The sequence below is a fragment of the Takifugu rubripes genome, chromosome 1 (genome assembly GCF_901000725.2).
Source record: "Takifugu rubripes chromosome 1, fTakRub1.2, whole genome shotgun sequence".
NCBI classification, from domain to species: domain Eukaryota; kingdom Metazoa; phylum Chordata; class Actinopteri; order Tetraodontiformes; family Tetraodontidae; genus Takifugu; species Takifugu rubripes.
Window position 1 is genome coordinate 13421972 of NC_042285.1, and position 24427 is coordinate 13446398.

General features: G+C 43.4%; 3 protein-coding genes across 6 annotated transcripts; 1 reads left to right on the forward strand and 2 right to left on the reverse strand.

The window, feature by feature from the left end:
- Positions 1–5050, reverse strand: slc35g1 (solute carrier family 35 member G1). 2 transcript variants are annotated; one of them, XM_003961579.3, is made up of 5 exons: positions 4636–5050; positions 3175–3355; positions 2459–2593; positions 2151–2347; positions 1–2045 (listed from the first exon to the last, which is right to left on the reverse strand). In XM_003961579.3, the coding sequence occupies exons 1-5, from the start codon at positions 4940–4942 to the stop codon at positions 1633–1635; spliced, it is 1233 nt and encodes a 410-aa protein (XP_003961628.1). In that variant the 5' UTR covers positions 4943–5050; the 3' UTR covers positions 1–1632. The 2 variants fall into 2 exon arrangements, with proteins under 2 accessions (XP_003961628.1, XP_029695105.1); XM_029839245.1 differs by having other exon boundaries at positions 4612–5050.
- Positions 5051–5449: 399 nt separating this feature from the next.
- On the reverse strand, positions 5450–13692 carry lgi1b (leucine-rich, glioma inactivated 1b). 3 transcript variants are annotated; one of them, XM_029834287.1, is made up of 12 exons: positions 13620–13692; positions 12949–13044; positions 12646–12859; positions 12488–12559; positions 11621–11692; positions 11209–11280; positions 9456–9527; positions 8279–8448; positions 8032–8196; positions 7684–7904; positions 6949–7195; positions 5450–6823 (listed from the first exon to the last, which is right to left on the reverse strand). In XM_029834287.1, exons 1-12 carry the CDS (start codon positions 13675–13677, stop codon positions 6465–6467), a joined length of 1818 nt encoding a protein of 605 aa, XP_029690147.1. In that variant the 5' UTR covers positions 13678–13692; the 3' UTR covers positions 5450–6464.
- Positions 13693–14132: 440 nt separating this feature from the next.
- On the forward strand, positions 14133–23730 carry fra10ac1 (FRA10A associated CGG repeat 1). The gene is made up of 14 exons (XM_003961565.3): positions 14133–14243; positions 14682–14761; positions 14904–14996; positions 15457–15502; positions 15604–15680; positions 15784–15867; positions 15989–16073; positions 17037–17082; positions 21313–21426; positions 21668–21710; positions 22116–22231; positions 22359–22406; positions 22856–22940; positions 23551–23730. The coding sequence occupies exons 1-14, from the start codon at positions 14226–14228 to the stop codon at positions 23591–23593; spliced, it is 978 nt and encodes a 325-aa protein (XP_003961614.1). The 5' UTR covers positions 14133–14225; the 3' UTR covers positions 23594–23730.
- The last annotated feature ends 697 nt before the right edge of the window (positions 23731–24427 follow it).

Here is a 24427-nt window from a genome sequence, read left to right on the forward strand (position 1 = left end):
AGAAGTTAATTGACAGTTTAATAAAAACAATGTGTCTGATAGAAAGTTTGGATGTAATACATTACAGAAATAGTAAAGTATTTACTATGAAAGCATGGCTTAGAAACCAGTAAAAGTAACTGTTTTTTGGGAACTTTACATTTAACAAGAGTTGACTGTCAGGGAGGCAGAAAGCAGAGCAGAGCAAATCAAACACGGACATGAAAAGGTCACCATGGCGTGCTGCACTGAGGACAGTAAAGTGTCACGGTGCTTTGAGAATGCAGTAACGTCCCTCACGCTGCCTGAGAACCACTGGTTTTCAATAAAAAGCTTGATTATAGTTTCCATGGACACATACAGTGAGCGCCTATTAATGCTACCACCACGTCTTGGGCTTTAAAACCCCCCAAAAATGTTTTATTACAAATATCTTTGATTAATATAATAAAATGTTCAATCCCAACCAGAGTATATTTTATTTGAACTCTTTTTTTTTTCTTTGCATAGTTGAGATGAATTCCAAACCACAGCAAATTGCATGGATATAATTAGTATATCGATTATCATAGAATGCACGTCTTCTTTTAGCCCTGTAACCGTGCCATAAATGAACAGATGCAAAGTGCTTCCAGCAGATTGAACAACGTGACTCTTGGCTACAATGCTAACCATATTAAAGAGATTGGTTAGAAACAAACATAAGGCCAATTAATGCATAACAGAGATCACCTTGGTTTCGAGGCAGATCTTTAGGTCCTAACAGGACTGCGTTAAGTACGGACTGCTTTCGTTCCACTACTTTCTTCAAGGAACACTGGATTCTTGTTTTACACAGTGCAAATGCAAGCAGGCACACAACTCCTGGTTGGTTACATGACTGGCTGTTATCACTTGATTTCATCAATATTACCGGTAAATACCACTGACTTTTATTCTGCATTAGCAGTTTGTGGTCTCCTTCGTGTACAACAGAAGGAAGTGCTGAGCAGCCCCACTATAAATAGCATCCCGATTCCTTCTTTAAGGCACTTCAGGAGAGTGTAAATTAAAGATTTCTTTTCAAATGTTCCCTAGAATATATCAGAGAACAAGGGGGAATAAAGGAGCTAAAATGTGCATATTCAAAGAGATTCCTGAGAGAACCCGACAGCAAGACTGTGATTTCAACCAGATATCTATTTAGCCACGTCTTTAAAAACTTTAAACTAAACTATAAATGCAATACAGTAGATTTTAGACTCTTCCTTTTAGGTTACTATGGCAACTGTCGCATGGGAAAGAAACTGGTCCCAGTGAAGAGAGTGCGCCTCTTTAGCTTTTGCTTTGGGTGAGGCTAAAGTAAACGCTGACTGGATTGTATCACCGTGCAGGTCCAACCAGCCTGAGATCTGAGACAGCGGACGAGACACCTGTCTGGGTTTAAGGCAGTTTTTCAACATGTCATTTCATCTATAGAAATAAAAACAGTCTGACTCAGAAATCCAAAACTCAAACTGACTCATCGACTCGTCAGTATTGATTACATGCTGAGCTGAAAGCTGGAGGTCTGTGTGTGAATAACACGTAAACACAGAGTAAATCAGTAACATCTGGTAGTGAGAAAAATAGAACAAATGACAATACCGATGTTTTCTGTGTTCTCTGTCCTTCTCAGGTCTTGTGAGAGTGGTTGTACCACTTCCGAAGTGCTATCCCACTGGTGCTGGCCACTATGCACAGCGCCCCCCCCAGGCTCCACCAGGTCGGTGCGCGGCTGAAGAAGATGAACTGGAAGATGAAGGCCAGAACCACATCCACGGTCCGCATCAGCGCCACGGGGCCAGCCTTCTCTATCTGCAGGGCCTTGGTGAGGAAGGTCTGGCCGGCAATGCCCAGCACCGCAATTAAAACCAGTATCCAGCGATCGCGGCCACACGACGGGAGTTTCCATTCCCCGAGGACGGATACGGTGATGATGCACTCGATGAAGCCGATGACGGCGTAGTACCACACAGAGAGGTAGTAATGGGCACTCTTCCCGATCTTACGGAGGACAACGAGGGTAAAAGCGGCCGCAATGGCTCCTGGAAATAGATCAGACGGCCGCGCAAAGGTAAAGGCGACGACTTGTACGTTTCTAAATACTCAGTCACGTGAGCCGCTATTTGAATATGAGAAACTCTCATTACCTGCAAAGGCAGCAATGGTCCCCTTGATGTGGTTGCTGTAGTTGCCCTCGATGCCGAGCAGATGCTCGCCAAAGATGAATGGAGGCCGGGCGATGAGGATGACGCCGGTGAGAGTGAAGACAGTGAAGACGCAGTCCAGGATTGTGCATCTCTCTTTTAGGAAGATCCAGGCCAGCAGGGAGGTAAACACCGGATTACTGAGGAGCCAGGAAATGACAGGAACCAAGTGGTCCACAGCAGAGAGGGAGAGAGGTTTAATGTCAGCTATATCACAGACTGAGCGTGGTTATGATCCAGGCTAACCCCACCTGAACATGATGACGGTAGCATCTGCCAGCGGCATCTGCTGAACGGCGTAGTAGAGCAGGATCATGGCGTTGGAGCCGATGAAACCCCGGAGCACCAGGTATTTCCGTTTGTCTCTGGGGCCGAGGAAACCCGTCCTGGATCGACGGAGACACGAGGACGACGGATGAATAAACGAGCAGATGACGCAACAGACGGATGATCAGAATTATAGACTGAGGTGGAGAGAAGGGAAGAATTGAGGGATGGCGGAGGTGAGGTGGACGGGACAGATTCACAGATACGTGGGTCGGGTTGAGAAGGGAAGCGAGGAGAGTCGTTTATTACTAAGGACTCTGGATCAGTCACGTTGCATACTCTGATCACACGTGCGCACGGCTGTGCTGCCATGTCGGCTACCTCAGTCTGTGCTGTTTGACACTTGCTTCCTCCCTCGTGCACCAGACTGCGTTGGATGAGGATTTCAGGACCAGGCTATTGTTCTAGAGATTTTCCAGGTATCAACACATCACGCAATAAATGGCTAAATAAAGGTCCTTTTTCATGTGAACTGTCCCTTCGAGAGCCGTAAAAAGACCCAGATCAATGAGGCAGAAATGCAGAATCCCTGAGATCCCTCGAATTATAGACTGTCTCTGTACCCGTAATTACGCTGTAAGTACAGCGTAGAACGTTTGTGTGACAGTTGGGGCCACGGTCCGATGTTTGTGTGACTCACTTTTTATAGATGAGAAGCGGCACCACAAAGAGCATCTGGAAGAAGCAGCGTATAGCGCTGATCTCGATGGCGTGCACTCCCTGGATGGTTTTCACCAAGAGGGCGATGACTGTGAAGAAAACTGAGGACAAGAACGCATAGAACAAACCAAGGCCCGGACATCTTTTTGGTTTCTGTGCACCTGAGGAGAACAAATGGAGAGGGCATCAAGGTCAGGGGAGGGCGATAGACTGCTTTTGTTCATGCTTCTGTTGGCACGGTAACTGGAGAAGGGGAGAATGGAGCTCACGTTGTGTTATTGAACTCCACGTGAGCCAGGTGGGAAAAAGGGATCGGAGCACCACAAGCAAACGATTAGCAAGAAATCGGCAGAGAGATGTTTGCCAACGCAGCACTTCAAACAATAATCTGATATGTTTGTGGATATCCCGCTGAAACCGAAGCTCTCAGGGGTCTTCCTTTGTATTTGCCCACAGCCTGGGGGATTTTTCCATCCTATTTATCGGAGAAAGGGACATTTCTCCTCTGGAACCAAAGTGAACGTGAACGGAACTGGATCGATGTGCACAGTCTAGAACACATGGGTGTGATGGCTACAGACAAAATTAACATCACCCGCGCTCGCTGAGGATTTCAAATGAAAGCCACAATTTGACCTAGATTCACTGAGCTTTGAGCATGAGCATTTGTTTTCAAGACCGCATCCCGATGCACGCATAAGTCCAAATTCCTTATTCCAGTCGAGTTTCTGTTGCCTGAGGACGTTTCTACTGCCTGGCTGAGATTTTCTTTCTTCCTCCATTTGCATAAAACACAGATGGTAATGAGTAGATATGACCCGAGGGGTTAATTGGTGTGTTTAACCTTTAAACAAAGACAATGGTGCACGCAAACATATTTCTGCCAACAGAAGGTCTCTGCTGCGAAAGTGCACAGTCATTCATCCTCCGAGGGTGATGCAAGTGTTGAGCAGCTTTACAGCGCTTTTATCACCTAAATTATAGCTGATGTGAAACCTGTGCCCCCCTATCACAGCACACAAGCTTTTTAGATATGGATTTCTTTTTTTTTATAATGCAGGCCACTATCTCCTGTGGTGCTCGATGTCATAAACAGGCGACACAGAAACGGGACCTTCCTGTTATCACTGTGACGTAACACGGATTTCTTTTTAGTTTAAGTCAATTCCAGTCATGGAAGGAAACCAAAGGCTCCGGTTGATGCTAAATTTGGCTTTTAAAGGTGGTTTCTTTCTAACCCTAACCCTATATAAGCAGCTTATAGGTTAATAACCTACACGTGATGTCAGCGCCGTGACCGAGCGCTACATGACGTTCCGCTGGTCCGTACACCGGCTCCGCCGCGGTTCCGGATCGGCGTCTCGGCGCCACTAACGCTGCAGTCACTTCAGGAAGGAGACGCTCAACTCGAACTAACTTTTGAGTTTCGTGGCTCCTCTACCTTCAGGTGGGGATGCGGGCTCGCCCCTGACGCACAACGCCCGGGGGCAGAGTATTTTCCTCCGGTTGTCTTCCGGGGAATGGTTGCCTCCTGCCTCCCCACTCGTCCTCCCAGCATCACCGGCGTCGTGGTCGCGCGGCTCCCGCCGCTGCAAGTGGATCCTCTCGGCGCTCCGCTCGCCCTGCTCGGGCTCGTCATGGTCGTCGCCGCTGTCTGAGCCGTTCCGGGCAACTTTATGTAACACTACGGTAATGTCGTCCTCCACGGTGACAGCGCTGTCCTCTGTTCTGTTGCTACGGTCGCCCATGGTATATTGCGCCGTCGAAGGGACCGCATGCCTCGTACAGCGCAGGTCGACTGTGCGCCTTCTTTGGTGCCCTGAGAAGGTTAATGACTAACCTTGGTGGCAGGATACCCAAGCTGGCCTGCAGCGCGCACCTCAGCCACACGTGGGCGGAAATGAGCTCGATGTGTCGGATACTGATGGTTGTTGTTTAAGGCCGTTTAACGTGAATTCAACCCATTTTTGAATTAAACCCTGCGGAAGGGATTCGTGTCTGGGATTTAAGATCAGGGTTGCTGTAGATAACTTTAACATGAATTCAAATCCATGGGTAATTAAAGCGAAACATACAACACAGTTGATATACTTTAAAAAGCCAGTAATTGGAATGAAAGTTTATCAACTTATATTATCTGATTTTTTTTATGATTATTTTTATTTTAAACGCAACACGGAAAATGGCACATAACAACATGAAGAAGAAAAGGGTAAAATTCTAACTAAATTACACTGATTAAGTCTTAACACACCTTTTCCAGGTTTAACAACATTTAATGTGGTGGTCTTTTTTTCTTCTTTTTTTTAAATTAGCTAGTAAAATTGTAGATCTAAAATACAAAACAATGAGCCATCTAGGTAAACATACAAATCAATGTCAGAGAGACAGATTTACACAGGTTTTTTTTCCCTTTTTTTTTTTTTTATGTAAACATATTTGGCAAGTTGTTGCCAGTGACGTTGTTGCCTGTCACAATAAGAGGACCTTGTGAATGCACAGGTGCTAGGTGGCCGACAGCGCTCAGCTTTTTAGCTGCGGAGTAAAGACAACAATGGTTTTTGTCTCTGAGGGAGAAAAGGGGCAAAAGTGCAGTGAAAGAGGGAGGGCGAGGTGACACAGTGGGATGCTTCTAGCGAGTCATTCATCAGGAATCAATACTATGAATGTATGGATCATGCACACAGTCTTGTTTAACCAATGCCTGTGTGTTGTTGCTTTTTTGTTTTTCATATTTCCACTTGTTTACAGTGTTAAGACTCAAATGCCACATCAGTATTCATCACTCATTAAAAAGAATTCTTTAACATTAATGGATGTATGCATTCCATGCTGAGTAATGCAGTGTGTGCTCCCCTTCAGCCCGTTTACATGAAGATGTGAGGGTCACAAACTCAGGCCTCTTGTCTCTTGTCCCTTTTCATTTCAGTACATATTCCTCCACATACTAATTATGATGTATAGTCACATTTTTGCCTGTTGTAAAAGATAGTCGTTTCGCTTTTTGAACAGAATTGTGTTTTTCCAATAGGTAAAGAATAAATGTATTCCCAAAAATGGGACTGATTTTATTAAGCATGGGTGAATTAATTCAAAGCAGCTGCAACAGGCCCCTGAACTTGTTAAAATGACTGAAATTTGTCACCATATGCACTGAGACAAAGTCAAACGCAATCCAAAGACTAAATAATAGACACTAATCTTTGGAATTCCTTTTTAGGCTGAAATTGCTGGTGGGTTCTAATTCAGAAACGTCAAATAAAAATCATCTCAGAAGGTTGAATTGCTCAAATCAATGATGAGGTGCTCATATATCTGGGTTTTCCCCTTGAAACTGGAGGCGAGCAGGAACACCCGGCTGTCGACAAAAAGCACAGAAAATGAACGAGGTGCCTGAATGTTCAGCTCCTGAGAGGGGACAAACTGGCCCTTCTTGGCATCCCACTGGTAGACCTGTGTCAGCGAATAATCGCTGCCCAGGATGGCATACTGCCATTTGCCAATGGAGACGGGCTGAAAGACCATAGAGCCACGGGAGGGGAAAGTCTGCAGCTCTTTGAACATGGCGCCATCCCAGCGCATTACCTTGGAGTCTCCAATGAATCTCGTCAAGCAAATGAAGAGCTCACCTAGACAGACAGGAAAGGTTGATGGTCATCCAGTACAGTACAGGATTCCAGCTGAGGAGTGATTTTTGTGCAGCATAGTGATCATTTAATCAATCCTAATGTTGCTCCACTGCTGCAGCTCTCACCTTTCACATGAAAGTGTTTGACAGAGAAGACGTCCTCCATGTCCGGTATGTCTGTCCTGCGTTCAAACTGATTCTGGCTTCTGTTCCACTGGTAGATGACGGGCCTCTGAGAGCTGCTGGACAAAATCAGGTGGGCTTTATTGGAGATCACCAAATATTCAACGTCCGTGTCCCGGTACCAGTGGTGGAGTGACTGGTGGGAGTAGAAGCCATTGCCATTCCATTTGTAGACAGTGGTGGAGCCGGCCTGCGTGGGAAATGTGAACAAAATGTCAAGGATCCGGGAAAACAGGTTTAGGGTTTATTCAGCTTCAGGTGAGATTAGCGATAGCGATAGTAGAGCTCTGTTGCACGTTTGGGCAGATTTGGTCTATAAACACTTTAATGGCCCTCTTTGCCCATGCTGAGCACTTTCACAAGTTACAAACCTGTATTCGTTTGTTTTTCCAATCATTTAAAATTGAGTAGGAGGATAATAATTACGCACGGTGTGATAAAGAGTAATTTGTGAATCAATGTGTTGTTTTAGGAAACTTCTCTTTTGTGCCCCACATTTAAAATCCCGGCACAGTTGCCCTAAAAACGATGGCTGTAAGGATGTGACAGAGCAAGCTGGCAACACGCGGGTCCCTAAAACCTCAGCCTTGCAATAGGAAATGGCAGCGTGTCGTACACCATACAATGAGCAATGTGTCTCGAGCCTTTTCATGTAATAAGCAGGCAAAGGTCACTGACCTTAGAGCTGTCAGCGATCACAAAGTAAGACTCTCCTTCGATCATGAACGTCTCAATGTCGTTAGGTTTGCGAATCTTTAGAATGTCGATGTCCTGGATCTTGATGAACTTGTTGGCAGAAACGTCACGTTTATAAATGTGCGAACCCCCAAATAATTGGGCTACAATGACGAAGAGGTGGTTGTCGATCACCATGGGCTTGCAGACAACAGTGGATGTGCCTGGCGAAAAAACAGAGGAGAGAGCGCGTTGTGCCATGTTCTGTGAATATTCAGGGGCCATCATTGTGGGAAAGAGATTTACTGCCATCTTTTAAACAGCACATCCACTCCGCTCATTTGAACTCACTTTCAATGGTGTCATAAGTTCTAAAGGTCATCTCAACATGATCCCATTCCAGGAAGTTGCACGTCCCAGCGAATGGCTGGGCAAACACAACATACTGGTCCATACCAAAGGTGAAGGCCTCCACTGAGATTGACTCAAACTTCAGGGACTGATAGGAGGCAAACTCTAAAAAACAACAAGGTGACGCCAGTTCAGTGCAAAACATGAACCTTGAGATGGATAACATCTCAGGTCTGAAACACCAGACCTGATGTGATGCAGTCAAAAGAGTGAGGCAGCAGGTCGTTGAGCCTCTTTCCCTGGTAGCTGGGCGGACCACTGCAGTAGATCTCATCCAACGTGGCGTTGGTATGGTGCATCCACTCCACCAGCCATTTAAGCTTGCAATCGCAAATCAGGTTGTTGCCACGAAGATCTCTACATTCATGGGTGGATGAGACATGGGTGTTAACTGATAATCTTCATGATAAAATACCCACAAATGATGCATTATGCCTGTTTGGTTTGTGCTTAGTGTCCAATCACTTTACATCACTTCATCTCCTGCAGCAGAGCCTCATCTCCATCATTTATTTACTCTCCTGACATTTTGCCATTACGTCAAGGGTCTACCTTCAGAAGCCCTCTCTTCTGCAGCACAACCTTACAATAATATCATTTTGTCATTATTTACAGTTAGAAAATAATGTCAAAAGGAGATTATTCTGCACCTTTGTCTTTGTTTTGTTGTTGTTGTTATTTCACCTGTATTTTACCAGGAACAGGTTCTTAGCAAAAGGTACACCTGAATCCAAGAGACAGCCACACATCCAGTAAGGAAACAACAATGAAGTCAAAAGCAACATAAAAAACACTAGTGTATAAAGAGACCAGTAGGGAAGTCAACACAACAGTCAGCTAGAGGCTGTTACTTGCTGCAACAAAAGGAAAGGAATTTTGCCCAGAACCAATACAGACATTTGGAATAGACTACAGTAATGATGGCAGTGGCTCTCAGGTGATAGTTATTATGGGGAGGGTGCAAGAGGTTGGAGAGATATTGATATTGTTTTCCCTAGTAGAGTCTTATAGACAAGTAGAAGCCAGTGATGAACCCACAACAGTGGGTGAGAAAAGGCATCGGGGGCAAAAAGTAGAGCTGATTGGTGGAGAGCATCCAGTCTGTTAAGGGCACACTTGGAGGCCATTTTATAGATCAGGTCATCAATGTAATCACACATAGGCAGTATGGTCACTATTGACTAGAGCATGTTATATGCCTCATCAAGGTAAAGGAACCCCAATCAGGCCCAAACTTTGGCCTGCAGGGTATTGATGTAAAACTCAAAAGAGAGTGAATGGTCCAACAAGAAACTCCAGTAAAACAATGGAATCCACCAGCGTAAGTGACGATAATTAAATGATACGGTTAGATGTTAACTCACACTTTAGTCAAAGCCTCCATGCCACTGAAAACATCTCTGGGCAGCGTTTCCAAGTTGTTGTAAGCCAGACTCCTAATGAATAAAAAGGAGACTAGTACACACAGTCATCACATCATAGGCAATCTCATGTAGTAACGCCCTGAAAACAGATATTGCAAAAAAACAAATACAAAAATGTTACATCAGTAGGAGAGAAAGGGGATACATGGGGCACAGACATCCATTTGTTAGGAATATTTCACTCCCTCGATGCTGGCTGCAGGGCTGAATCACAGTTTTCTACTTTTTAGCTGACATCCACTCTGAGACTGTGGATCGGGATGAGCAAAGATAGCTCTGCGTGCTGTGAAATCCAGCCAACCAGGACAGTGCCCTGCAGACATTAGATTTGCAAGCAAAGCGCTGAACTTCAAACCAGAAAAAAGATGAAACTGAAATAAAATTGTGGCATGAACTCATGAAAGCTGCATTATTTATCTGAGAGTGAGTTTTTTGGAGGGAGGAAGAGAGCCAGCAAGAGAGCAAGAGAGCACACTTTCCCCTGAGACGGGACTGGAGCTGTAGAGTGGGCATCTCTGCCTGTGCCATCTAAAAAATGTATTTATTCTCTGTAATGCCGTAATAACCTCCCCCATGCTGGGAGATATGGCTGCATGCCAATATATGTGTTTTAAATCTAACATTAGCATTAACATTATTTTAATATTAGTTTTAACATGGAAGTCTCTGGAAACTCACTGTGAGTTCTCACTTCCTTGGATGACAGCCTCCTCTATGTCACAAGCCAAATGTCCTCTGGCAAAATAAGCATGAATCTCAAGCCATAAGCTTTGAACTCTGCCAAAATTTCTATTTTTCTGCAAGAGCGTGCAGCAGCAGAGAGATCAGGTGACTTTTGTGAAGATGAAGAGAATGATTGTGCCAGTTGCAATGGGACTCTATTCCCTCTCCCCCCTTTGTCCAGGCTAAGTGAAATGCAGGGATAAGACAGTCAAAGGTGCTGAAGTGTGCTGCCCTCCCTCCCAAACAGGACTGCAATGACTGCAGTGCTATCCAGGAAGCCCCAAACACCTTCCTTTCGTCTTTGCTAAAGGAAAAGAGAATTTATCATCTTGTGTTGTGGATCGTCGTATTTTCTGCATCTGATAAACAATTCTCTCACCATTATGATCAAGGCAAAAATTAGTTGCAGGGCCTTTTCTGGCTTCAGGCACTCTCAGGGGTATGTTTTACATCAATATGATCCTTTAAAATTACTTAGCTTATTTTTCCATCTTTTAAAACCTCCTTCCATTATTGCCACATCTTTAACAACACGTGCATTAAGAAAGTGTGTTTGTGTACAGGGCTGCACAAATGGCAAAATGTGTTTGGAATGACCTCACAGTGACTCTGTGTAAGGTTACAGTACATTTATTTTTAGCTTTGACCTGCCACTACTTAACATTTAGCAGGCAAAGTAAGTTGAGAATGTGCAAACACGTTTATGTAAAATGTTTCTTAATTCTATTATTACCAGCCCACAGTAAGCAAGCTGCCTCCCATTCAGGTTATTATTTTTAATATCCATGCCCTTGAGACATGAGGTTACTGACACTTCAGTCAGTCATCTTGGACATCAGCACTGACAGCAGTGCCTCTGCTCACCTTTGGAAAGACGCTAAGGAGGAAAACTGATGTATAAATTAAATGGGGATGTTTCAATATCACTTAGCTCTCCCACAGAGGACGGAAGATCACAGATCATACTCACAGGTGTAGCAGCCCCTTCAGGCCCCGGAACGCATTTGGGGATATGGATGCAATTTTGTTATTTTCAATAAATCTGGAAAAGGAAGAAACAAACTCAATTTGGTATTCCTCTTGCCCATTCACTCAGGTATCTGAATACTTGCTTTGATCTGTTCAGTGATGCAGCTGGCCCTGATTTTATCTCTGGTGTTCAGATACTGACAGTCTGTCCAGCTTTGTAGGTACTGGCAGTGACAACTCAACTGTTACAAGCTGTCAACACAAATTCTGGAATTCGTGTGTGTGTGTGTGTGTGTGTGTGTGTGTGTGTGTGTGTGTGTGTGTGTGTGTGCGTGTGTGTGTGTGTGTGTGTGCGTGTGTGTGTGTGTGTGTGTGTGTCTCACTCTTTGGGCTGAAAATGGATAAATACGTACAGATATTCAAGATGTGGTAAACCCATGAATGCATCTTCATCAATGAAATCAAAAGAATTCCCAGTGAACAGTCTGTGGAAAAAATAATTGTAATATAGTTATAACTCATCATAAATGTTAAATTATTGTGAGTTTAGTCCCAAACACAGCAGACCACAGTCTTTCACCATATCTGCCCACTTTAAGAGACAAGAATAAACCAGGAATTGGGGCTCTCCTCCTACATGTTTTCATAAAATGAAGAAAAAATGGATACCTCCACCTACATGTAAATGAATCACCCTTTAAACCAGCAACAGCAGCCCATAATATGTTCTTTTACACACTTTATACAGGAAAATTGCTTTATGTATGATTCCGTCACAAGGATAATCCCAAACAGTTATCATCTCTGGATGTTTTAGAACTCTAATTATACTTTACTTCCCTGTTTGATCATCATAATCTCTCGCTTTTTTTGCAAGAGGATAAAAATTCTGCCCCCTCCTCCAGCAAGCACAGTTAGCTCCTCTCCCCCAGCCCCCGCTGGTAACCATGTGGTCTATTGCATAATCCTGGCAGCATCATTGGGAAGGCTGCACCTTCGAATTTGCATATTAGCCTCCATACCCCCCCACCCCCCTCATTGTTTAGATAGATAGATAGATAGATAGATAGATAGATAGATAGATAGATAGATAGATAGATGGATGGATGGATGGATGGATGGATGGATGGATGGATGGATGGATGGATGGATGGATGGATGGATGGATGGATGGATGGATGGATAGATAGATAGATAGATAGATAGATAGATAGATAGATAGATAGATAGATAGATAGATAGATAGATAGATAGATAGATAGATAGATAGATAGACTCACAGGAGCTGCAGGACAGGTGTGTGAACAAAGCTTCCTCCAGTAATTCCACTGAATCCAGTCTTAACAAATGAGCTAAAGGATTAAATAGAGGACGAATTAAAGACACCTCTGAGCATCATCACACAAAAGTTCATTCTTCCAGGCTGCAGGAAACTTACAGTGAAACGACATCAGGGGGGAAAGTGTGAGGCACAGATCTAACATTCTCACACAAAGCGTTATCTTTGGTGCAGGTGCATCCAAAAGGGCATCTGGGTTGCCTCACTCTCAGTCCATCCGCTGATATCACGCTCACAGCGATGACCAGGAACGGGAGCGTCCGCCCTCTCCATCCTCTGTCCGACAGTCCCATTCCTTCTGTCACGGTCGTCACTCGTGCGCATGCAACCTCTCGCAAAATCAATCTACTGCAATATTGGTTAATATAAAGGTTTCTTAGTGGTATAAAAATACTTCTCTACCTTGTTTCTTTCGATGATCGCAGCTTGTGTCGCTATGCTGTGATGTAGACTCGCGTATCTGCTCTTTGCGTCTGGCACCGCTCCTCCGGATTGGTTCTGCAAGGCGCACGATTCCACATGCGGGACAGGCGAGACATAAGAAGACCGAGGGATTTTTTTTGTCATGCAAATGATTTACCTCAGCCTGGAAAACAAACCGCACTGCTGCAGATTAGTCTAGATGTGCGGTTGAATTTCAAAATAAGTTCTTGGAAAGGATTGAATGAGTTAAAGGAAGAAAACGGATTTGTGTGGGAAATAAAGAGATTGAAAGAAACACAGACAGATAGAAGAGAGGGGGAGAGGCCCCAAGATGCGCATTTACTTTATCAGCAGTCCCAGCCATTATTTATGTGCACTTTAGAGGCGCATAATAGGATGCAGCTATTCATGAGCCTCAGATGCACCTGCCTCAGTCACTCTGGGTCCTTTCTTCCCTGCTACTACCATAATGACATTAACTGTGAAAGATGAGTTTAAAAGCCCAAGGGCCATATGGTTAAAGTGAATATCTTTACTTAGCCTACGTCACCACCAAAAGATAAAGACATGGTGGGTGAACACGTCTCACTCTCAAATTTACAGGCCATTTTTTCTTTCACCAACAAAAGAACAATTTATCCTCCTCTCACTTCTTTTCTTTTCATCTAGTCTTTTTGTGGTGACGCTTGGAAAAGTCAGGAAACGCATGCACGGTTGTTCCAAGACGGAGCCGAACTTTCACCCCTACCACCATAAAATCCGAACACATGAAAGATAAAGAAACATTAAACGACGCTTATTTCCTATCTGGATGAAGATCAAACGCGCCTCTGATGTCTAATCTAACACACTCCAAAATGAAAGAAGTCATCATGTCTGTCGTGATGACTAATGTCGCATATTGAAAACAATATTTTTTTTAAATTAATAATTGCAAGCATGAAACCATAACGGATGAACATAGTGAAAGGACAATTAGCTCATAAATTGAAACCTAACATCAGTTTCTTGGCCTCCCAAAGGTCTAAAAGGTTGATATACCCAAAACAAAATTAGAATCACGGCTCTGTTGGTACTTAATATTTATGACAAAAGATACAAAGACAATGGCCTATTTTCAGCTTTTCTGCGCAGATTCTCTGAATAATTCATGACCCTAAAGTAAACGTCATCATCCTGCGACGTAGTGCCTGCGTCATCAAGTAGAGACGACTTGTCGTTTTGAAAATATTTTGCTGAGAGTGGTGTACAACGACATGGATAGTCTAGTGAAGGTAAAGAAAATCGTTTTTAAAAGCACTCGTGTGCCGAAGAGCATTTGGATATACGTTAATTACAAATTGTACGAAGGAAGTAGCCCATTTCTTTGCAAATCTTTACATGGAGACAGTAGTAGAGCTAAATTTCTTTTACCTGCCTTGTTTTAAACTCCCCTTTTCATAGCCCAAATATAAAAGACACACTATATGGCTGCTCCTCCCTGTGGCTTTAAATATAAAAACTAGGTTTATGTATATATATATATATTTTTTATTTTATTTTTTATTTTTTTGCGTTAAGACGTCATCAACGCTGTAGGTCGATTATGACGCAGTTTTTCCCCACCAGTAGTCTGATATAATAAACACATATCTACTACAAAATTTAAAGCATTCCATGTTGTCATAGAAGATGGTGCATTTGAGTAAAATTGTAGATTTCTGTGTCCTCAGGTGCACGCAGGTGGCGGCGGATACGACTCTGATTTCAGTGATGATAATGAAGGAGAGTCTTCCGAAATAACACTGAAAAGGTACAATTAAAGTCTCAGTAACTTCTCTTTTATTATATGGAGAAAAACTTAACACCGAAACAAGAACTGTTAAAATTGAACTGACTGTAGACTGGCTCCTGTGTTATGACATTAACTTTCTGACTACTCGTGTCTTTGTGAGGAAACATGAGGAGGAGATTTTACAGAAACCTTTCCAGAAGGATCGCCACTCAAAGGTGGCCCATCGGAGTTTACACTGCAGTGAACTGGACAGGTGAAGTACATTACACTCATTATAAAATGCTTTTCTATTCCTAAAGAGAATAAGTATCCCCCCCCCCCCCCCCCCCCCCCCCCCCCCCCCCCAACAAATTAAAATGACTACATAGAGAGCGGGAATAAAAACCCATTAATACATCACTGCACTACATTACACATTGGCAATTAGCAATTTATGATCCCAAAATCAAGATTACTTGGAATTATGATTTTCTGAGACGTCATTGGTCTCATTTTTGGTTCACCTTTTATACAAGTAGGGAATTTAGTGAGACCAAAGTATGTCATGTCAGATGTAAAATTCCAATGTTTAGGTGCTTATTTCATATATTGCCACAGTCAGACACTGGAAAGGGTTGTTTTCTATGATTTTGTCATTTCTAAGTTACATATCTTAACTGTTTGTCCTGTGGAGTGTGTGTATACTCATGTAATGTTGTGTTTATTGTTTTTAGAGAGGAAGCGAGGAACAGAAGAGCCCACCTGATATCTTTAAATGCTGTATCCTGCTGTTTTTTTGTTTTTTGTTGAGATTCTGAAAGTTTCAGATGGTTTTGAAGTTCACCGTCATAGAGATACTTACCTTAAGCAGATGCCATCAGTTTGAGCGGCATAAGAAGTTTGTCGCTGACTACATCCTATATTATGGAGGAAACATGGCTGACTTCAAACGCGCCACGTAAGCATACGGTCTCACACAATCCTATCTGATTGTGTTTGCAGTAACAACACGTGTGTGTTGTTTCACTCATTAAACCCACTCATGCTGCTCCTCCTGTCAGAGCCAAAGACAGAACGGATCATGATGTGCTGCGCGAAAACCACCGATTCCTCTGGAAGGACGAGGATGAGGAAGACATGACATGGTAACCATTTAGAGTCAACTACAGGCTTCTCGTCCTGTCTTTAATCCTTACTGAGAGTATTTGTCTACAGTTGTTGCAGATGATTCCACCTTTATTCCTTTTTGGATTTATCCTGTTGTAGGGAAAAAGAGCTCGCCAAAAAGTACTACGACAAGCTTTTTAAGGAGTACTGCATAGCTGACCTCAGCAGATTCAAGGAAAACAAGGTGGGAAATAGAACATCTAAAGACGTTAACTGTAACAGTGAAATGGCAAAAATGGAACCAATGGGCTTTTTTAAACTGTTGTTATGAAGCAGTGGTGAAATGATCAATATATCGTTTCAAAAGATATGTTGTTCTATGGTATTTAGAAGCTGCGTCTCTACATCCCCGCAAAAATTGAAAGCTAAATCAGTGTGCCTGAACTTCAAAAAGACTCCATTAGTAGCTGTGATGGTTTATAGGAAGTAGAAGTTAACCCGTCCCCCAGGAAGCTAATGTGCCAGCCATCAGAGCTGAGCCCATTTGGCTGGTTGTGACTATCTATCAAGGTGTCAGGAGGTCTGACTAACAGAGAAGGGTGCTCGTCAGTCCCAAACACCAAAACCGCCTCCTAATTGTTTGAGGCAGCGTGACAGCGGAGATCAGTAGTTATGGTGCTCATCCCTCTGACGTGGTTAACACGTGCTAACAGGGAGGGGGGGTTGCATCATTCCTGACAAGGTCGGTCGGTTTCGATCAGACGTGATGAGTAATTGAGACCCAGTGACTTGCAGATGAAGTCACAGATGGAGAGAATGTGTGTGGGTGGGGGATGGGGGGTCTAAAAGCCTGTGCCATCAATAAATGCATCATCAGTTGATGTGTTATTCTACCTGTCAAATGGAGACACTGAATACACGCACCTCAGATAACATTTGAAGTAATCCAAGCAGCCAGGCCCAACAGGAAGGGAGATCTTTAACTTTTAGGTGCTTTTTAATTTTTATTTTTGGAAAATAATGGCTGGACTCAAGCAACGGGTTCAAAGTCAGACACAGATTTCTCTGATCGAAGCTATTCAAATTTGAGCCAATCCTGAGTGATTCACTGGGCGTGAATGCTACTGTTAGTGTGCCATAGTTATTGGAAGCTAATAAATGCTATATTTCTGACCTGATTGTCACATTTCAAATATGTGTCCAACAGTTTGGATTCCGATGGCGGACTGAGAATGAAGTCGTCTCTGGCAAAGGTACCGCGCTCCACTAAATTATCCTCATATTGACTTTTAGACTTACACTGCGTTTCTTTGCCAATGAATTTTTTTTACAACAATGTCCAAATTCCTTATGGTTTAATCATTTATATCTGTGAATTGATCTGGGTCAGGGGTCGGCAACCCAAAATGTTGGAAGAGCCATATTGGACCAAAAAAACAAGAAACAAACCTGTCTGGAGCCGCAAAAAATTAAAAGCCTTATATAGGGCTTATAATAAAGGCAACACATGCTTTAAGTGTCTATATTAGCTGTATTAGCCTACTTTCCAAATGATAATTAGGCTACAAATACATAATGAGCATTCATGATGAAATGTTTATTTTCCCCGCAGCGCATTCTGGAGAGAATGACGCACCACGTGGCCACTCTGCTTTAAGTTTAACTTCATTATAATTAGATCTTGAAATTAAATATTTATTATTCACATTTATACGGCATTGGAAAACTTTAAGAATGATTGTCACGCCACTAGGGCGGCGCTAAAGAGCCGCGTGCGTTCCCAGAGCCGCGGGTTGTCGACCCCTGATCTGGATGAACAAATATATGAAAGCTTGTGCAGTCATCTTTACTTTAGCTGCTTAGAATGTTGTAAAAGCCATGTTATTTTTGTATGTTCTTGCATCCTATTGACAAAACCAATATAGCTGTATTTTTAATGCCAATGAGAGTATTTGTGTATTTATGTAATACTAACACTCACTCGAGAACACTGTCCAGCAGGTGGCGACACAGATGAATATAACTGACACTGCATTCACTCATGCGTGCTGGGATTCTCCTGACAGACACTCCATTATTAAAGACTGTTAAACAGATACGCCTCATTCCAACCATGTCGATTAATGGCCTTGTCGGAATGTCTTTACCATCAGCTATTTTACTGTCAACCCAGTTTTCCAGTTGTTTCTGTGTTTACTCACAATGTTGGGGGACGATTAATGGGCCTCGTTTGCATTAACGGTCGGCTCGCCCTTTTTCTTTTGCACACAAAGCAAAACCTGTTATCCCTGCACGTCATAATAGCTGAATTTGCCAGTTCAAATGGGTTTTAATTGCTCGGTATCAGTTCAACTCGTCAGATCTGTCCACAACTGAATCAGGAGCCAGGCATAGTTTCACAGCATTACCATGTTAATGAAGCAGGTCAATGCTTCCAAAAGTTGCAGCAAACACTGCCACGTACCCTCAATGTGTCAGAAAAAGATGAGTAAGCCAATATATTGTTCCAGATTAAGAGTGTTTAATCCTAGTGTGACAGTTCAAGCCCTTTAGGAATACTCTACTGGACACTGGATTAAATCAGGTCAGAGACACTTCACTTCAACTGTCACTGATGTGTTTACCTTAATGATTCCCCAGGAAATACTTAAGCACTATTTAGAGCACCGCACAATATCCTTTCCCCAGAAATCAATACTAATCTCTTTTGCGAAGTGATGCCGCGTTCTCACTCAGAGGTGAAGACTTTTTTAAAGAGTATTTGTAGGCCCAGGGTGTTGCACAGATGTACAAAAGTGAGAGTTAGCTCTCTTACGGTAGCTGGGTGTGTTGTTCCAGAGAGATTTGCCTTCTGTCTGTGCACATCAGGTCACGTCATGAAATCAGAATGAACACGAACTTTTATTTTCATGCTGCGTAACAGACCATGCAGGTTTGTTAACGCTCATGCTTCTGCACCTATGTGCACACTGTAAACAGATAAATAAAAAATAAAAAACACTTCAAATGCTGTTAATGATGCCTTTTACGGCCGGTGCCTTGCTCAAGGGCAGCTACTAGTGCACGCTCCTACCAACTTGTTATGTTGGGGAATAAAATAGGTGACCCTCAGGTTCCTGATCCAAGATCCAAACCAATGAGAATGTGATAGAATAAGATAAAATGTGGAATTAATGGTTTAACAGAGCTGTACAGCAACACGGAGACTGTTTAGACAGTAACTTGCATGCATTTGTTGTCTGGATAACTGTTTGAAAATCTATCATTTATCTTCTAAAGAGCCACAAACAGATCTGATCTAAGTCAACATCAACGACAATGTTAAAATGTTCCTCGATCCGTCCACCTTTAGTGTACTTGTGGAGTTTAAGTGGCAGTTCAGGAGTGAATTAAGGTGTAAATGTCACCCTGACTACCCTCTGACGTATCCTGCACATGTTAATCATACACCCATCTGTGCTGCGCTGGATCGGTCCTGAGATTGGACTGCGGGTTGGAGGAATTAGTCGCTATTGACGTAGAAAGACAGGAGTTTCTCCTGGTAACAGGCTTACCCCCTTCATCCCAGTGCCAGCTCTTTTCACAGATCATGGGCAGCTCACGTGAGAGCTGAGGATACCCACACATTTACCAGAGAGCAGCTCATGTCCAGCCACTTTGCAGTACACCACCATTTCTAATAGCTTCCCTCTGATTAAAGTGGAAGGTGTTGGGCCCCTTTTAAAAAAAATAAAAATAAAAAGATAATAAAAATGCCTAGCAACAGATTTGTACTGATGGGTAGGCGAGGTGCCAGTTATTGACCTTATTTCACAAGCCTCACATGCTGGATTTAATTTACACATCTTTACTGATTTAACACCTTTACACAGAATTGATTGACTTGTGTGGGTGTGCGCGTGCAGGCGTCCGTGTGCGTGTGTGTGTGCGCGCGCAAAGGTGAGGACATCATTTTTGAGGACATTCTGTGGTAGTTGTGAGGGGCTCGGGATGGATTATGTTAATGAAAGTGCTCTCAAAGGTAGAAGTTGAACTGCCTGCCTGCCTGCCTGCCTGCCTGCCTGCCTGCCTGTCTGCCTGCCTGTCTGTCTGTCTGTCTGTCTGTCTGTCTGTCTGTCTGTCTGTCTGTCTGTCTGTCTGTCTGTCTGTCTGTGACTCACAGCTCACATCATCCCGTTGGCACAGTGATGACAAATGGCCTCATCCTCAGTCATCCTCAGTGACTGGGATAGGTCGGTAGAGAAGGGTAGCTTCTGTAGTTCTTTTATTTCAGACAAAGGTTGCATCAAGAAAAAGTGCACGTTGACTGAGACAACGTCAGTCAGTGATTCATTGTCATGTAGAATAGTTAACCACATATGCAGGGTAATTGAGTTGTAAATGACCAGCTTGTGTGCATATATATATATGGAACAGTAATGAGATTTGGATCATCTTTACTTGGTGTTTTTTGGTCATGGTAAACTTTCAGTTATCAGAATACAAGAAGTGACCGTGTTACATCTTAAAAACAGTCCTGCCAATGCTACTTTTTAAGTCCTAACATATGCATAAATGGCTGAATTGAATGTCAGTCTTTTGAGCTCAGCCTCATTCTGGGTCGAGCTTCCGTTGCAAACTGATCTCTCCAGCACTTGAAAGGAAAGTCTTCCTCATGATCCAAGTGGCTCAAAGCTGTGGTTAAAGAGAATCTGTCAAAGGCAAGGTGAGGTCAGGGGAGGAAACACCACGATGCTCTGACGCACTACTTCTCTCTGACACCTGGGAGGAACCCTAAACACCGGATCAGTGCAGCCTTAAGCTCCTCTGGGGATCAGGTGTAGCAGCTGGGGTGTGCGGGTGGGGTCAAATTGTTAGGGGAATCCCCAACTGTTAATGTGTTTGGAGATCTTAAACACAATACGTTACATCGGGCCGGCTCTACCTAATTTGGTGCCCTAGGTGCCCACTTACAATATAAGGACAACATTCATCTCACAACACTTCAACTTTAATATATGAGTAACAGTAACGTGAGTAAACTTTCAAGTAACTCTTCATTAACTAGCTGGCTTTCCTTGCAGCAAAGGTATCTGTGGTACATCTGTAGTTGGTGTGTATAAGCACAAGTCCGTTTAACCACTCTTGTGACGCGGTGGATCTCAGAAATGTTTTCATCAGCTTCAGTGTGGAGGCCTTGCACTGGTAGGGTGGCAGCAAATGTTAGGGCTACACATCTATTAGGTCTCCTTCCTTCACTTTCCTCTCCTGGATGAAGCTAAGACTGATAAATTTATTGCTGTACAAGCGAAACAATTCTGCCCCTCCAACAGATGGCGCCCTAGGCAACCACGTTTAACGCTGGTCCTGTATTACATTTTGGTTTCCATAATATTGTATATCTATTATACAACAAAAGCACCAATAAAAATAATGTTTAGTGTTTATTGTCAAGTGGACTCACAGAAAGATGCCTAATCCATCTAAACCTTTTGGACTTCCAGGTCAGTTCCAGTGCGGAAACAAACGCTGTGAGAACCAGGAGGGCCTAAAAAGCTGGGAGGTGAATTTTGCCTACGTGGAGCAGGGCGAGAAGAGAAACGCGCTGGTGAAACTCAGTAAATGCTCAGTATTTCCTATAGACGTCCTTACATGTGCTGATCTCAGTGGCTCTACTGGTGTTAGGATGAACCAGGAGTTCCACAGGGTTTTGTCCTTGGTACTGATCATTGGTATATCTAGTTCCAGTTGGAGTTTTCAAACTTTCTCTAAGTACATTTATTCCAATTTGTATCTATATAAATTTGTGCTGACTAGAATAACTTGTTTGATATAACCTTGAATTTGTTTTCCTGCTAGGACTGTGTCCCGAGTGCTCCTTCAAACTTAACTATCACCACAAGTGAGTTTAACTTTCAATGTTTAAACTCGACACTTCAGTGTACCGAATTTAGTTAGATACTCACACTCACACTCACTCACTCACTCTGTCATATAAACACACACACACACACACACACATCTTCACATTTATATCTTCATTTCAGCCTCCACAGACATTACACACCACCCATACATTATCCTTAAAATAACCTTAACCAAGGCCAGTAACCCCCAAAACAACCATGACCCGAAACCAAATTAACCTAAAACTCATGTCTCATCCCTTAAACAGCCCGTGGCTTTGTAGAGCCCAGCAAAATTGCCTCACACAACATGGCTCCACTTTGCTCATATGAGGCTCGAAGTAGTCAACATGTAGTGATGTGAGGTTTGTTCAGCTCAGAAAAATCTGCTTTATTTGTAGGAGGAAGGAAGTGAAAGCAAAGCCAAAGACTCAAGGTGAGGAGAACGAAAAGCCGTCACATAAGAAGAAAAAGAGGAGGAAGAGCTCGTCTTCACACTCCAAGAAGCACAAACGAGGTACAGCGGCTGGCCTCTGACCCGGGCTCGAATTTAAAGGATAATCTCATCAGATTATAAAAGGAAAAGACAGAACTTTTTTTACTCATTACTCATTTTTAATGGGCTGTTGTTTAACCCTCCACAGATCGCTCCTCCCCCAGCAGCTCAGAGGACTCCCAAGAGTCGGACAAAGGTAAGTTTCATAACCCTCGTGTTCACAGTCCTACCTCCCCTGGGTAAAGAGCAAACATTTCAGCCATCATCATGTGAGACCCTCGGCCTTCAGACCTTCATCCTCTGAAAATCCATGGTTCTCCCGGTGTTTAATCTTGTCCTCATTGTCCATAGTTAACAGTTGGTTTTGTCTCTATATTGCCTCCAACATGGTTACTTCTTACAATGCTAGCACCCACAGCCCCTTTTTGGCATGAGTGGCAGAAAGGGGATTGCTGAGTGTAGATGGATGGAGGGATGGATGATTGGACAGATAGATGGATGACATCACTGTTATGAGGGGCTACTTTTCTCCATTTGAATGTACCCAAACACGCTGCTGACACTAAAGCTGCATCGTCCATCGCTCCTCCTAGTTTTCCTTTTCTCCAAAGCATGATCTGCCTCTCTGTTGAACTCTTCCTGTAGAAGCCCCAGCCGGCGAGGAGCCAGAAGGCCAGTCAGAAGCCGACCACTGGCGAGGACCCGCTCCCGTTGTGGAGGAAAAGTCAAGGTGGGGCTAACTGCTAACGTGCATGTTAAACTGTAGCTGATAAGCTGCTGTAAGACCAGACAGTGAGGACAGGCTTTCGCACTTCACCTGCCAACATTACAGGTCTCCATACACCAGAGTGCTGCATTTAGACCACTTAGACAGCCTCCACCAAGCTGCTGTGAACTGTCAGGAAAATCACTCAACCTTTAACCTTCCTCCCCTCACGCTCCTACTGACATTTTACTTTCCCTGGCAGCAACATCGGAAAGGTCAGCAGTAAGATGCAGCGTTGAGTCAAGCACACACGACTAAAACTCAGGCTGTTTTCATTTGGAAAAAATGTACTCGGCACGGTGTTAATTTATGTGTCTGATGTGTTCCCGTGAGGTGGGGATGAAAATGTCATTTAGCATTGAACACAAGCAGAATCAAGTTGGTACTGAGTCTCTCCAACAGTCGCTGTATGATGCGTCGCACTAGGTGCTGCCTTCTCTTCTTTGGTTTGAAATGAAAGATATATTTCAGCAGCAGTCAGGGGGCACACATACAAAGCATTTAACAGCCTGTTTTAACACTGTGCATCACAGCAGCTAATATTCCTCTGATTTTCTGTGTTGTACCTGTCTAGGGAGGAGGAGTTTGACGAATACTTTGAAGACCTGTTTCTTTGACAGCAGCCCTGCTGCAACAGCGCTTCCTCCTGGGTTCTGCCGACATGAATCAAGTTCTACTCGAGTGTTGTGGCGGCCCTTTATAGTTGACTCTGTTTCAGCTCTGCTGCAGAAATAAACTTCATGTTTATCCAGTATGTCAGGCTTTGAATTCCATGTGTGTCGCCACACTTTTTAAGCCCAGTGTTTATGGAGGAAGATGAAAAACTGTCAAAAAAAGAGAACAGTTTCTGCTGCTTTGGACCCTGACTGATGATTTCTTGTCTAAAGTCCATGTGAGTGTCCCAACTTGCAGCAACTGAATTCCCTGTAGGATCTTTCGTTGTAACTAGCCTCAGCTTCAGGGTTGTCTTGTTAACATTCTGTGAGCATTATGCTAGCCTAATATTAGCAGGATTGTTAGCATTGTCTTTAAAATACTGTTTTTGGTGTGAATACTGTTACTTTCTTTACTGAATTAGTATCTAGATCAAATTGTGTGCTACACGATAGGGATTAGCATGACCGGAGGCCTCAGATTGAGGCAGTGGACACTTTCAGAGCAGGAAAGTGCGTGAGTTCAAGAGATTACCTTTTCTGGAAGTCTTAAATGAAGATATTTACAGGGTGATTCTCATCCCCAGCCCGTGGTGGGTAAAAACCGAAGCTGCCCCACCTTAAGCTGTTAACGCTGAATAAAGATTGACAGCCAGACCGTGTATGACTACCCCCCCCCGGTCAAACGGTCATGTTTATGCGTGACTTGACAGACTGAAGTGAGGAATAATAGGATTTGTTCTGTGTCGGCAAGTGTTTCATCTTTTTTGCTACAGCGCGCTACAGGCATTTGTCCTC